Below are 16,082 nucleotides of genomic sequence, written 5' to 3'. Positions count from 1 at the left end.
TATAAAAAAGTTTGTTAGATGGTTAGCGTTTGTCGGAGTTGGAGTAGTAGATATCAGAGCCAAAGCAGTAAGTATTAGCACGTTATTATAGGGCCAGCTATCTACGTCTAGAAAAATAGTGGGCCATTGCAATAAAAAGCCAATTCATTATCGTCTGCGCACCGGCAATTATCTATGATTTCTAATCTGTTGGTTAGTTCGTAGGAACCACAGTATCGCCTATAGAGATTAAAGGTGGCGATAAGGCCAAATCGGCCAAAAATTGATAATGACAACTTTGTCTAAGTGCTGACCTCATATAGTCGATCATTTGATGATAACGTCATTGCTGTACAGGACACACATCCTGAATCGTCCTCATCACAGTGTCAGATGTCTGCCGCATCTTTAAAGATTGGATACGTCCCAGACGGACCAATTTCGGTCCAACAAGTAGGTCTCTCTCCTGATTTATCTCCACCCCCCCCTAGTCACCACTTATACCCTTATCTTCTTCCGTGAGCACCAATTGTAATGCTCATCTTCATTCAACCTTTTCATCGGTTTTTAACTATATTTTATAAGAACGTTGTATTTCTGGGTCTGCAGTGCAGCAACTTATCGACGTGTACAAAAAAAAAAAAAAAAAAAAAAAGAGAAGTACAAATTGTCATGTACAAAAAGAAGTTTTTTTGAGCAGAAAACGGTACAGCAGCCAAAGAGACCAACTTCAAATCCCTCTCACAACCACTTGCAGCATAGCTTCCTTCTAGCTGGATGTTTATATGTGTGGCACCTTACAACTTTCTTGGTCTCTTGCTGATTGACATGACCAGAAGGGAGAACAGATTAGTATATTTTGAAATAAAAAAATTAAATAAATTGATCCACTCTTTGCACGACACAATCTGCATATGTACCGTAACACGAAGGGAAATGAAGCAACCTATGAAGCACACCAACAAGCACTTTGTTTTCTGGCATAAGGTCATAAATCACAACCGATCGACTCCCAAGTAACTGCAGGTCTAAGCATTCACCATCATGGTAATTAAATACGTTTCCAAGAAATTGACGGTGATTTTGAAAGAAGGGCTCGGAATGTATCACAGGAAAATATCATTTAAGCACTCTTCACATCAACATTTTTCAAGCAGTCATTATAACTCATTATTTAGATTAAGGTTCTATTTAATTAAAATTTTAAAATATCAAAAAATATTTTTTTTTAATTTTTTAAAAATATTTTTAAATAGTACAATGATGTTTGATAAAAAATCGATATGGACGATGGTTATTTTTAGATTCAGTTAATGAAATTTATACATTGCTCTAAATTCTAGAGACCCTCTGAATCTTATAATTGCACAAGACATTGAGCCATTCGATCAAGTTTGCCCGAGACACTACAAGCGAGCTTATTTCAATAGTGCGTTCGAGCCACTCATCAAGTAAAACTCCTGAGCCACTTCATTCACTTCAATCAAACTACAACCAGGAACCTTCTCCATCTTTTTTCCCTACCTCGATTGCATCATCCCACCTGCCGCTCATTTGAGTACAAGTTCTCACAAGGCCACATATAAGCGAATGGCATGGGGAAAAAGATGTGGAAGGTCTCACGTGCTTCAATAAACACACAAGAGCGACCATGCGTGCATCATGCTTAGCTTTTGGCTCCAAATTGCATATTGTGCTCATTAGGTGAAAGCAAGCAACCACGCCCCTCCACCATCTCCGAATGAGTACAGACACTCAAAAAGGTCGTATTATCTGGCGCGCCATTAAATACGAGACGAGCCTTGCCCTTTGTTCGACACTTTGCATAAACGTCCCACTCGTGCTGTTCCCAGCACAGCATCCAATCTGACCGCCTTCCTGTTAACATAAATATGATCCATCTAATATAATATATATATATAAAAGGTTCAAATTGATGATCTTTTGGCAATGGCATTATGACATTTTAAATATTTAATATTATTTATTATAATTTAATAAAAAAATCAGATGGATGCTCTTTTGATAAATGACATTCTAAGTATTTAACAAATAACATTTTGAATATTTAATATTATTTATTATAATTTAATAAAAAAATATATTAATCATTGAAAAAATTATTTATTAATTATTTTTAATATTAAATTAATTAATTAATTTTAATTATTATTCTGTTTAACTTTAGTAGAATATATATATATATATATATTACACCACGCATTGTACGGATTTTAATATCTAGTGTATCCAGTTCCAAGGCCGCGAGGTTAGAGCAAGCAGAGTAGATGTGTGAGGCTCCATTTTTCTCACCGGCATCCCATTAAAGAGCTATAATTTTTTTTTTGGGTAAAAGAAGAGCTATAAAACCTGCTTAAGGCAGAGTTTCAATACAGGAAGGCATGGGTGGAAAACAACAAATACATCAAATTGTTTCTCTTTTTTTTATAAAAAAAAGCATATCATGATTTGGTTTCTTAAAATCTTCTGTTTGTAACTCCAAGGAGCAAAGACCTTGGAAATGATGAAGTTGACTCAAATGAATTAGTCTTTTTTGACCAAATGGACTTGAAAGATGAATCAGTCTTTCTTAGTTTATTGGACTTGAAAGTTTCTGCGAGGATCCTTCAACCCTGATGGTAACAGATTGCATGCACGTACTACTCGAAGAAAAGATTCGGCAGGAGGTCAAAAAAAAAAGGTACATTCAAGATTTTTTCAATTTGAAAGGATATGTGTTCAAAAAATTTAATATTTTTGAATTGTGTGGCATTCAAAGCTAGAAATAGAGATTCCATTAGATTTTGATAGGATATTTGGATGAAAGTGATCCTCCTTTCTTCTCGCATTGATACTCTTTACTCCCAAGTGATAAAGATGAATATGCCCATTACATCATTTTGGAGTTGGAGAAAGTTAGATTGGTGCATTAGAGTGTGGGGACTATTGAGTGGACTTCAAGCCAATCAACTAGTTCTTTATTTGTCTCTCCTACTCTTCTCAGATCTTCCCATATTGCGGATGTGCCAGTAAGGAAACTGATTCAAAATGGATTGTTCTCCTTTGGCTCTTTTTAAAAATTCATTAATTGTGATAGCATGAATGCCCATTCAAAAAAGTGCTTTGGAGGATCTACGCTCCTGAAAAAAAAGATCAAGATCTTCTTGCCGTTAGCAGCAAAAAATAAGCTACACACAAGTGAGGTGCTCATCAAGAAAGGTTAGAATATTAGCAATGATTGTACTTTATGTGGCTTAAATGTGAAAATAATTAATTATATTTTATTTAGATGCACATTCATTCAGAGTTTATGGACTACTCTCAAGCTGTAGTCAAGATTGAAAAGAAGGCCATCTTTATTCCTTGACCTTCGCGTAAGTTGGAGAAAGAAGAACTGAAATTATTTGGACAACAAGGGAGGGGATATGCTTATGGCTGTGATTTGCTAGGAGACGTGGAGAGAGAAATGCACCTATTCTTCTAACCAAGGATCTATTTACTATACTTTGCAAAACATCCTTCAATCTTTTAAAAGCCAGAACATTCTTTGTCATCATTCTCTATCCAAGACTAATGCTAACGTACAAAGCCTTTGGAAGAGCTTGATAGCTTGGCATTGCCTTTCAAATTTTGATTTTTTTTTCTTTTTTACCAGCACCCACTCGTGTATACATTCTGTAATCTGTATCTATTTCTTGTTGTGAAAAAAATTAGGGGTAGCTCTCCTTTGCCTCCCTTTTTCCCTTCAAAGAAATAGATGTTTTTATAATGTTATACATGACGCTTATGTCAGTATGTGTTTATATGGAGTGGTTAAGCATCCAACATCTTATTGTCTTCTTGAGCTATGTATCGTGAATGCTAATTCAAGTCCCTTGTTGGACAAGCAAATTTAGCATTGCTTGATAGATTTTCTTTCTAAATTTCTTACGTCCATCTTGTACCACTCTTTTTTAAAGGGGTCACCAAAGACCAGATTTCATTCAATTTTCCTAACTAGGTTCACCAATTCTATTGTCTAACTTTCATCCTACAACACTATGCAAACAGTGAAGTAGGATGGTCCGTTGTGGATATCGTTTGTCACCGATGCCCGACTGCTCCTAGCCAAGAAAGGAACTAAGCAAAATTCTGAGATACTAAGTCCAACAGGCAAGTCCCCTCAAACATCATTCTTAGAATTTTTCTATCTCTGTTGCATGCATATTCTGGCCTTTTCCTTGCGACAAAACCATTTCAACATGACTGTTTAAACTTTTATAGTATTTATTATGTTTAAACCCCAATGGTCTCAAACCAGATCTTTTCCTGTCTTAGCTTCAGCACATGGGAGCGTATTGTTAAGGGTCTTCTGTCGCATAACAGCAAGTGAAACATTTACATCATATTCACAAATCTGTTAACTATTGTAGAATTTCCTGACTTAAAGCTACAGGCTCATGTAATCATCCATAACATGGCTATCGCCTAGAACAGAAGCAAGAAACGTATGACAAAATCTGGCTTATGCAATGATCTCATCACCCATATAGCTATGCTAAATGCAACCAACAACCCACCAGAAGCAGAGCACAGTTAATACTGCAATATCGAGTCACGGACTCACCGCACGAATTCCATATGTATATTCCTAAACAGCAGCTTTCCTTCTTAGAAGATGTTCCACATGGAGAGAATTGATCTTGGCAGCAAGTATAAAGTCATTTTCAGTCAATCCTCCTGCATGTAACAAAAAGCAATACAATTTTTAGAGATTGAAAGGAGGAAGACGGTAATGCAAAAGAACACGTTTTTACTATAATTTAATTTGCAACTGCAATAAATATAAGCAATGTAATGTCATATAAGAAGCTCTGGCACTATTCCTCAGCATTTAATAGTCAAAGAAAAAGAGGGTAGAACAATATTCTTCAACTAATTTCCAATAATGGATAAGTCATATGATATGCTGCATCTTTCTTGGTATCTATTAGCAAGTTCGCAGGCCCGTTCAAATGACTAGGAAGAAAAGAAAGAATGCTCATGATATAAATGCAACTTCCAGTTTTTCTATATCAAGAAAGTAAAAAAGGCATCAATTACTCCATAAGTGACAGAAAATGATAGTTGCCTTGCATTGATAAATTTACCAGTGAAGACCTAAAGATGTATGAACATGCATTGATGCATGCACTGGTGCACAAGTTTCAGCACGTGTGAATTTGTTGTGGCAACCTTTTCCATCTATTTTAGTGCGAATATAAGTAGGTTGGAATGCTCTAATGTTAAGTTCTACTACAACATTTTTTCCCACCTACAGGCCATAGCAAAAGAAATTCAGTGTGAATTTCAGTATGTCCAGAAAGCTAACTGATTGGCTTATGCACCACCATTTCCTACATCTTAAAGCTTGAAAGTAAATATATCTCCAATATAAACCAAGGCAAACCATATTCCTGCACTTTGCAATGGTATACAAAGTTTCAAATGCAAATTATCCAAAATATATTTATATTTCATAAACATAATTCGCAGTGTCCGTATCAATAAATAGTCTCAGAACAACAAAAGTTGATGCCATAAACAAAGATTTGGGACATGAAAGATCTGCCTGGTTGTGCATATCACAAGCAGAACAATCTCTGGCAAAAGTGATTCTTCATAATATCTAGCTTGAATATACACTATGTTCAGGTGGCTCAAGAAGCATGTATCTTCAGAGTGATCAAATCCTCAATGACAACAATGTTGATGTTTGAAGGTCGTCTTTATTAATTCAAGGAAAAAAAATCAAATAATGAAGTAGGAGCAATTTATATTTAGAATTGATGATGCTGAGTGATCGATGCTTCAGAAGTCAGAGACAGCACTAGTTAGTATGCAGGAAATGTCTGTAGTTTGCTACATGAGAAGAAAAAAGTATATATTATTATATGACGGACTAGATCTTAAGCTAATGCAGCTGACAATGACAATGATCAGCAAGCAGCTTGAATTGTTGCAAATAAGCAAAGCCAAAAGACCTGTGAAGAAGAAAGATACAGATCACTCTATCAGGTCTGATGGAGCTCGGCTCCTATAAAAGCACATAAATTTCCACTTTTCCATCAAAATGGAGGACAAAGAGGAGGAGTTGGCCTAATTGGAGGAGTATTTGGGTTCCATTCACTCATTATATTTCCTACACCACTAATGCGCAGCTCTCTCCCCATAATGGATATAGAGAGCTCAAATATATTATGTGATGGTCGTGACCAGCTAATTATGTAGGGGCATTTTAACAATTACCCAAAAGAAGCTGGATGTCGCACACTAAATATGGAGGATCAAACCCCCCCCTCCTTTTTTTTGTCCAAATTGATACCAAGTCACCAGATTCTAGGCATCATGTATGATTCAAATATGAAACAGACAGCTCTATTTTCATTGACTGGCCTATTATCACATGAATTATTGCCTACAGATGATGGATTGTATGGTCAAAGATACATGTAATTCTTTTTTATATAATGATATAATAGATGTGCTTGTTCTTAGTAATGCTTCCAAAGTTTGATTTTCATATATGATAAACTGGGTTGAAAATGGACGCACATGGATCTCTAATGCTAACACTAATCATGCTATGTAACTCTATCTGCAACAACAGTGACACCATGGGAGCATTTGGAGTGCAGACATAGGGTGACGATATGCTGCACTCCAGCAACAATGGAGGGTCTTCACCAGTAATCATTGATTGGTCATTACTTCTATAATGGGAAGAAAAGGAGAAAGCCCAAGATTGAGGATCGCATGGCATAACTGAATGGTGGAAAATGAGGGGCAAAAAAAAAAAAAAAAAAAACTCGAAGTGCTCTTCATCTGCTTAGGCTTTTATCGGTGTTCAGAAAGCCAAATTCTAGGTGTAAAAATCAGCAGGACAAAAATGACTTCTAGTAGTATCATCAGTTTTAAACTTTTACCCTTCAGGTGGTTTCAAAGACTGCTAATAGATGCAGAAATACAGTTGTTGAAACCTATTCCCATAGAACAATGTTGGTTTTAGAAATGCACAAATTCAGGAGATATTCTTAGCAAACACCAAAATGGGTTACGAAATAGGGGCATATATCATTTGGGGGTAGGGATGGCAATTTTAGCCAACCCATCAGTACCCAATCCGACTCGACCTGAATGGGGTGGGTTTTAATTAAAATCCAGGGCTGCCATGGGTTCTAGAAAAAAAAAAAAAACCGAAGCAGGTTCAGATCTAGTATGAATAATAGCATACCCTGCCCCGAACCCAACCCAATGTAACCTTAATCTAAATCTCCCTTTTAAAATCACAATTATTTTATAATGTTTACATGTCGAGTTCCTTACCTCACCCAATCTGATCCCTCTTATCTATCCAACTAACACTTCTACCCAATCCAACCCAACCTAAGGTGGATATGGGACGGATATGGAAATGGGGTTTTTAATTACAGGATGAGTACAAGTATCAGTCGAACTGACCCATTGCCATCCTTATCTAGGGGGTACAAATGGGCCCACATGTTATAACTATACTTCACCAAAATATTGAAATAGACTTATATTGTGGAATAGTCAAAACTAAAATGAATTAACAGCTTACCAATGGAATGAGTCCATGTATCAATTTTGACATTGTTCCAGCCAACCAAATGAAGGTCAGGATGATGCCCTGAAAAAAGGACGTGTTGCCAACACATATGTTAAAAACATTGGTAACCACATTTAAAAATGTAATTTGAAAATCATTTGATTCATTTCCCTATATAGATCAATTAAAAATACAAAAATCTAAGCATTTCTCAAAATTCAATCCAAATATCAAAAGAAGACCATCCAAGATGTAATTTAGGAACTATCTTTTTTCTAGCGCAGAGCCATTGAATTTAGGGTCAATGTCAAAGAATACAATGTGCTACACCCAAAATTTATCGGCAAGGATAATATTTAATTAGAAGTGCAAATAAAAAGTAGTTTAGTTTTTTGTCTGCTTAAGATTCATACACTTGTGGCATTTCAAAATCATAATCCCACACTTTTCTTGGTATCAGATCAAAGAATAATTTAAACGATAATTACACAATAACACCAAATAGTTTCTTAATAAATTTTTTATCATCTCATAATAATAATCCCACAGTTTTCTTGGTCTCTGATGAAAAATGAGTTAAACAATAATGATGATAGGTGAAATCATGAAAGCAATTAAGAAAATTAAGATATTGGAATATTATGAAGAATTTTTGAAATTGCATTCATGCATGTGTTCTGAATAAGGATAATATCGACCACTTGACTGTTAAAAGAGTAGACCATTATTGAGCCCAAGGACTATATGGATTCAACATTATTGGATGGCTATGGAGAATGTTAAGATAGGACTATAACCATCATCATCATACGTACATGCATCAATAGATATATTCCAATATAAGGCTGATATCCTACCACTTCAATTTGAAAAAACTGAATGATGATGGAACCCAGCACATAGATTCAACATCATGGGATGCATCGACATAAAGCTATCATCATAGATACATATATTCTATATAAGGCTGATGTCCTACCACCTAACTTTTAAGAGTATAGGATATTGAACAAAGGACCATAAAGATTCAACATCATTGGGAGGCTACAGAAAATGTTGAGATAAAACTATCATCATCATCATCAGTATGGAATTATCACCAACACAAAATCAGCTGAAAAGATGCAAGAAGTGATTATAGAATCTAATTGGTAATTATAGCAATGCTTTTACAGTGAATTCTTTTGCATAACATTGTTTTGTGTTATTCTTTGTTGATCTCAAGTTTGGCTCCATACAGTTTTCCACTAAGAGATGCAAATGATGGTCCACAAGATTGCACAAGATGAAGATACAAACCTTTCCATAGAATTAGTAAAAGATGAGCTAATAGCAAATCCACTCAACTTCAAGCAATGGCTACATACAATCAAGCAATTTAGAAATACTTTAAGTACTTCAAAAAGAGCTTACTAATATGGCGACTGACTTGGGGTCCTAAACTAACTTAGAACTTAATAAAAAGAATCCTAGTAAGGAATTGTCCTAAAATGTGACTAATAAAATAAGTAAGAAATGAAAAAAATCTTCAATAGCTATTGCTCTGGCCTGATAGCCAGATTGTCTACCTCACAATGGTGTTGTGTCTGGAATGCATTATGGATGCTATTCTGGCCTGTTTGCATCATTTTGCATTTGCATCAAAATATTACTAGATAACATCAAAAAATGTATAAAAGAATTAAAAGTTTGAGCTCTTTGAGCTCAGGGTCTTTCTTTTGTTGCAGGAATATAAGAACAAGGAATTGGAAAAGAAAATCTTCTTGAAAAATTAAATTTTCCATTTGTTTGGTTTGTTACAAGTTTTGGTGATTTGAGGAAGGAATATTTTTCCCTTGTACACCAAAATAGTTGAACTTCCCATTTCCCTATGCAAATAGAGTCAAGTTTTGCAGCAAAAATAAAAAACAATTTTCAATACTAGGTTGTTCCTATTTTTCAGAAAAAGATAAAAGATTCTTCTTTGGGGTGGGGGGCACTTCCTAGCAAACTAACAGGCCCTAAGGGCAAAAATTTAAAACTTGGAATGAGGGAAAATGCTGCATGAAGACAACAGCAATATCTCAAAATCTTATATCAGTGATGGATTATATGTGAAATCATAGGTACCCTCTGCCTCAGCAACATCTGCCACAAGTTGAAAAAACTCCACTCCTTTTGTGAAACTCTTCATTTTCCATGATCGACGCAACCTCACAACACCATCTTCATTCACCAAATTCCAACCTTGTACCTAATTTCAAAGTATGAGTCCAAAGTATTTAGCATAACTAAATGCGGAAAGGATCCTAACAAGAGGTTGTAAGCAAACCTGTTGAAGTAGTTCATTAGCTGCCTGTTCAGACATTGGTTGAATATCCTTTGAATTACACGGCACACATTTCTTGGAGGTCAAATCTGTGATTACCATCAGAAGATTTTTAGACAGCAAGAATAAATTTTATTCCTGATCTCACTAGAATGTGGGATAGAAATCTAAACCAGGAAAAAAAACATTTTTGGATACATAATATGTCAAAACTTATGAGTTCACCACATTGATGTTATTTACCACTATATTTGTAGGTCTCTCCTATTTTCAAAAAAATTTTAATGAATTTAAATTTAGAATGAAACCCATAATTTGTATCATTACAAGGAGAAAAGATAACTATATTGTTTCCCCAAAGATGATAGGGCCATTAAGAACAAAGCAAACCTAAAAGACTCAATTCTTACCAACATGACAAATAAAAACAAGAGGAAAAAGGAAAATAGAAGAGACGAAAAGGCAAAAATTCTGTCTTCTAAGGATCATGGAACCGAGATTACCACCAGCACAGAGTGGCCGGTACATTCCAGCCCAATAAGGGATCAGCATGCAGCACCACAGCTCTGTACCAGTTGATACAACAACATGCCACTTAATACCAGACCTCACTGCTGGATACATCCCATCTTTCTGCTCATTTAAAATGAAAATGCCAGTCCCTGTCCCATGTTGGTACATACACAATGTCATGCATAACATACTGACACTGTTATGAGCCTGTACTATGATTTTTAAATCCTTCTGTCTTCATTATTGTCATGTGTTACTGCCAAACAAGAAAATCAAATCCTCCACTGAAAAACAAGTCTAATTCTGTTCCAGACTTTGATTTAATTCCCAAATCACTATACTGAAATTTCCCTATACCCTTGTTTCTTGAATTTCCCTCTATAATGTATGTGGACTGATGCTTTGACACTTCATGACCTCTTCACTTTTTGATGCCATGTTCAAACAGACTGGCAAGACTGCACCAAAAGGTATCTTAAACAAAAGGAGAAGAAATATCACAAACACATAATCTTGTCAGAGTACATCCTCCAAAATCCCCTAGCACATCAATTTGGTGAGTTTTATGTCAGTGAGAAATCTCTAGAAAACAGCAATATAGCGATTTCATGGAACTAGAGTGGCATCAACTTTTTTAAAAGCCTAAGATAACTCTTAAGCCTGAGATAATGGCAATATGATTTCTGATAGAAAAACCAACTTTCACGCCTATTTTGCAATTTCCCTTCCTTTTTTTTGACTGTATTTAATCATCTGAAATATTTAGGCTGATATCTTTTATTTGAATTTCAAATGTCTTCCCTCAAAGATGTTATTCCCCTTATTCTGTAGATGCATTATTTTCTATTTATGCGTAAAGCCCCGGTATATAGCACACAAACACCCAGAAATGATAGTGAATATTGAACAGATACTCAGATTCCTCATAGTTTGAAGTTTGAACCATCTGTTTTCAAGTTCAGTTATCTATGGATATAATTGTTGATCAATAATATGATATGATAATTATATATCTAACCATCCTTAGTATAAAGTTATTTTAGTAATTCTTCAGATAATATGTGCCCATGTGCAAATTAGTATTCAAGACTTATGAACGTGCCATGGGTTTACTGTATGGTAAATTTTATCAATGTCCCAAATCTGTAGTAGTTGAACACTTCCAGCTCCAACTTATCCATTGTTGTTTACATCCATATCAGTATATGGGTATGTAAAAAGGCACACGCATGTATTTGGTATATGGGGGCAAGCCTAAGAGGATGTGGGAATTTAAACTCCATGCATCCAAGTAGATACCAATTTAATTGGATAATAAGATTGAGAATATATCATCATCTAGTTTCCTTCAAGTAAATATTTAGGAATTTTCATGCATGAGCTTCCAAAACAAATATCTACTTTTGTCTTTGATTTTTTGAGGTGTACTAAAATGTAATATGACATGGTCTGCAAATTCTAGTTTTTGATAAGAATCATTAGATGGCAGCAATAAGAACAAAGACTTGCAGAAGGACTTGCCACCCACCATGACACAAGAGACTGAACCAGTGCATGCATATAGCAGGAAAAGAGAATGTTGCTTTTGCTTAGGACCTGGAGGTCATCTGTTTAGTCATGCAGCCATGCACTAGGGATCCTACAAGGTTATCTAGAGTTATATAATATAACTTCAAACAGAGATATAAGTCACTACTTTTTGTAATGATGTTGATTGATTAGATTCTCAAGATAAAATATGTAACAATGTTGAGAGTGAACAGGAAATGGATCAAGTCACACAGGCCAGGGGCCAGTTTACCCACAATATCAGATTTTTTTTTCCTTTTTTCTTTTTTTTTTTTTAATTTAGAAACTTGATACAATCTCAAACAATATTCCAGAAAAACTTATAAGGGCGAGGATGCTAATCAAGCACATCACATGAAGAAGGAAATGTCTATACACCTAAAAGACAATAAGACCAGAACTTATTCACAATAAAATCGCAACCTAGAGGTGTTGAAAGAGATAGCATGCAACTTGTGATGTAGAAGAAGAACTAAACCCATAGCTAAATCTCCTAATTGGTGGGACTCTAATGGGGACCTGAAACATCTGGGATATCCAACAATCCAAACTGTATGAATATAAAATATCATCTTTACAAAGCCAAAAGATAATTTAAAAGGCAAGCCTACAGAATATATAAAAACTACTAATGGAATAACTTTGTGGAAATCAAATACCGCACAGCCTATACTGACTTGCCACCTCATAGGGCTTCATATCTATACTCAACTGTTGATAGTTAGATGGTTTGGTCAATAATCACAAATAACAATGTAAATAACAACATGAGGAAAGAAAAATCACAAGGACTGCATGCTTTCAACAATTTAGCCAGTAGTATAGACAGCTAGTTTGCATTTGTCAACCATCCAGTGTAAGTCGATTCTCATATCCCATCAGATGTTCGAACATCAAACCATATCATTGTTCAGCTGCAATCAACAGAATAGAGGATATACTAGTTGGACAGTTTGTACTGACAGATAACCACTGGAAGCAACTGTGTAGAATGTCATAGTGAATATTCTATAATTGGAATTGATGGATCACATGAGGCAGGAACCAAGTGGGAACCTAAAGGACCTTGCTGAACCTTACAACAAGGATCAAGAGAGCAAGAGTGCCTTTTTTAGGCATTTTCATCATAAGGCAATTTTACAGGACATGTTATGAACATGCAGCTGCTAAGGGCTAGCCAAAAGAGAGATGGGAATTGTACACTCTACTGATGATGCATACGAGCTAAATGGATGCAGGGAAGGAAAGTACGGATAGTTCATAGTGAAGCACTCTGCACTGCTATATTGGGTAAAGACAAAGCAACATAAAGATCAATCGACCACCATTCTCAAACTATACTTCACAGCCGCATCTTTATACATTTAAATTTAAACTAGGGGAAACATGTGTTGCAACGTGGAGCAGAGTTGATGGCTAATATTTGGAAAGCCACATAAAACAAGAACATGGATTAGATTGATAGATTCAAGTAAGAGGACAAGATCAATAGATTCGAAGTAAGAGGAACAAGAGAAGCCAAACATGTGGAGATGTGCAATACTCATTAAGCTGTAGCTCAAGGTAAATATAATGCGCAAAAAGTGTGGTTAACCACCAATACCACCACAATATCCTAAACTAAAGATACCCATATACACTAACACAGATTTTGACTATCAACTGCAGGTGGATCAAACTTGCACAGAAGGAAGTTCGTACTGATTCTCGTAGCAAAGTTTTAGAAGCTTATCCATTAGGAGGTTACATAGCCCCATAATTGCTACATGCCTACTCCAGAAGGAAGTTTATACTGATTCTCTACTCCGTTTTCTGTCCTTTTGAATTCTATGCCTGTCAATATTTCCAGCATCTTCTGTTTTAAGAAGCGTATGAGATCTGGATCCACCATGAACTGGATCCTGTCAATCATCTCTCCCGCTCTCTACTAATTCCTAAGGCGGTAAGACCATATGCTCTGTTCTCGAACGTTTTCCAAACAATGAATAGACACCATCGAGTCCTAATTCCTAAGAAGATATGATCAGATAAAGAAGAAGATGATGAACTCGTCCTAGCATCTAAGAAATAAGAAACATATTCGAACAACAAAATACAGGAAAGGATAGAGAAGATCGCACACCGTCCATGACGTAGATATGGGCTCAAATGGGCGCCTGCCAAGGGAACGAACGAGAGGAATAAGAATTTTTTTTTTCTTTCTTTTGGGCGGGGTGGGGGGGTGTGGCCGCGGGGGTGGTGCTGTGGAAGGGTTCTTGGAAATATTTGAGAGGGTATTGAGCCGACTTTGGAGAAAGAGATGAGACTTGGAAGCCTCGAAGGTATAGCTGGCACGGGGAAGAAACGATCTCACGGTGATGCGCGCGCGTGGCTGTGTGAGCCGGATGAGGACTGGCAAGCTGTGTCCTCTGGCTTCTTAAACGGCGGTGCGCGCACGAGCGAGCTTTGTCCGGTGGCTTCTTAAACGGTAATGCGCGCGCGTGGCCGTGGGTGCTGGATGAGAACCAGCGATCTTTGTCGTCCGGCTGCATAATCGGCGATGATACTGGGCCGAGTCCGATCGTGGGCTGCGCAATGGGTTTGGTCGCCCAACAAAAACTAGGGGTGAAATTCTGTGCACCGCGGGCGTAGAACGGCACACACCATCTGTGATGATTGACTCAAGATTGAAAAAAAAATTATTTTTTTCATGCATCATACGTGAATCAACCACCGTGGATAATACGTACGTTGTGCATCGCCTACGGTGCACAAAAAATTTCTCAAACTAGGGACCCTCGGGCCACCCTTCGATTTCGGAAGCCTTTTAACTTGTTGTGATGTCATAATGGATGAATAGTCTGATTTTTCTCATAAATTTTTTTTTTAATAAATCATAAAAATCCTTTAGATCTGCGAAAGCCATGCTGCGTAGTATGTTGTCTAAATCAATCTGACGTCTTTGGAACCAGTATTGGTATTGCTCCATGTACTAGCACGCAACACCCGTATTATGAAAATTTATTTGATAATAAGATAATATTTTATATAAAATTATTCAAATCAATTAATTTCATGATGATAAAAAAAATCATTATTTTTTTCAAATGTGGCTTCTCAAATCAAGAAAAATTACTGTATTTGATATTATTTTTTTATCATATTATTTATATTAATATTTTTTATTTAAAAAAATAAAAAAAAGTTGATACGAGATGTTGTAGGAGATTATTCAATAATCTTACGTGTCAACACGGAATACTATCCATAATATTCATATATTGTTTTATTATTATTATATAAATAGATAAATTTTTTTATCATATTATTTTCTATTTTTATTTTTTATTTTAAAAATATAAAAAAAATAAAAAATAAAATTTAATTTGTGATGTTGTGGAAGATTATTCTATAATCCTACATGTCAACACAAAATATCATCCATAATATATGTGTATTGCTTTATTATTATTATATAAAAAATAAAAAAATAAAATTTGACACATGTCATTGTGAGAGATTATCCTACGATTTTACGTGTCAGCACAGAATACTATCCCTAATACCCACGTATTGCTTTATTATTGTTATATAATTTTTTTATTAAAAATATAAAAAATAAAATTTGACACGTGACGTTGTTGGAAATTATCTTATAATTTTATGTATTAGCACGAAATATCACCCCTGATACTCATATATTATTTTATTATTATTATATAAAAAATAAAATAAAATAGAATTTAGCATGTGGTATTGTGGAAGATTATCATATAATCTTATGTATCAATACGGAATACCATCCCTATTATCCATATATTATTTTACTATTATTATATAAAAATATAAAAATAAAATTTGACACGTGGCGTTATAGAAGATTATTCTATAATCTTATCTGTTAACATGAAATGTCATTTCTAATATCTGTATATTATTTTATTATTATTATATAAATAAATAAAAAAAATAAAATTTGATATGTGACGTTTGTGAAAAATTATCATATAACCTTACGTGTTTATATGAAATATCATTTCTAATATTTATGTATTACTTTATTATTATTATATAAATAGATTATATAGCACTTGATTTTATAATGCATTTTTATGCCACGCACTATTTTAGTCTTAATTTTTGGTT

General features: G+C 35.1%; 1 protein-coding gene across 2 annotated transcripts; it reads right to left on the bottom strand.

The window, feature by feature from the left end:
• Window positions 1-4,221: 4,221 nt before the first annotated feature.
• Window positions 4,222-14,449, bottom strand: LOC105048578 (pterin-4-alpha-carbinolamine dehydratase 2, mitochondrial). Of its 2 annotated transcripts, none has more exons than XM_010927924.4 (5): window positions 14,080-14,449; window positions 9,879-9,964; window positions 9,677-9,800; window positions 7,580-7,648; window positions 4,222-4,698 (listed from the first exon to the last, which is right to left on the bottom strand). In XM_010927924.4, exons 1-5 carry the CDS (start codon window positions 14,084-14,086, stop codon window positions 4,610-4,612), a joined length of 375 nt encoding a protein of 124 aa, XP_010926226.1. In that variant the 5' UTR covers window positions 14,087-14,449; the 3' UTR covers window positions 4,222-4,609. The 2 variants fall into 2 exon arrangements, with proteins under 2 accessions (XP_010926226.1, XP_073108762.1); XM_073252661.1 differs by lacking the exon at window positions 14,080-14,449 and adding an exon at window positions 10,379-11,415.
• Between the last annotated feature and the right edge of the window lie 1,633 nt (window positions 14,450-16,082).

The sequence above is a fragment of the Elaeis guineensis genome, chromosome 2 (genome assembly GCF_000442705.2).
Source record: "Elaeis guineensis isolate ETL-2024a chromosome 2, EG11, whole genome shotgun sequence".
Lineage (NCBI taxonomy): Eukaryota > Viridiplantae > Streptophyta > Magnoliopsida > Arecales > Arecaceae > Elaeis > Elaeis guineensis.
The sequence above is the reverse complement of the archived record's forward strand: the minus strand, read 5'-3'. Positions and strand labels throughout refer to the sequence as shown.

What these genes read in the sequence shown, in the direction of transcription:
- LOC105048578 (XM_073252661.1), bottom strand. Translation starts at nt 10,577, where the DNA reads ATGTTATGCATGACATTGTGTATGTACCAACATGGGACAGGGACTGGC. An exon ending in CCGGCCACTCTGTGCTGGTG is followed by an intron (nt 9,965 to 10,378) that starts GTAATCTCGGTT and finishes TGGTAATCACAG; the next exon opens with ATTTGACCTCCAAGAAATGT. An exon ending in TACATGGACTCATTCCATTG is followed by an intron (nt 4,699 to 7,579) that starts GTAAGCTGTTAA and finishes TGTTACATGCAG; the next exon opens with GAGGATTGACTGAAAATGAC.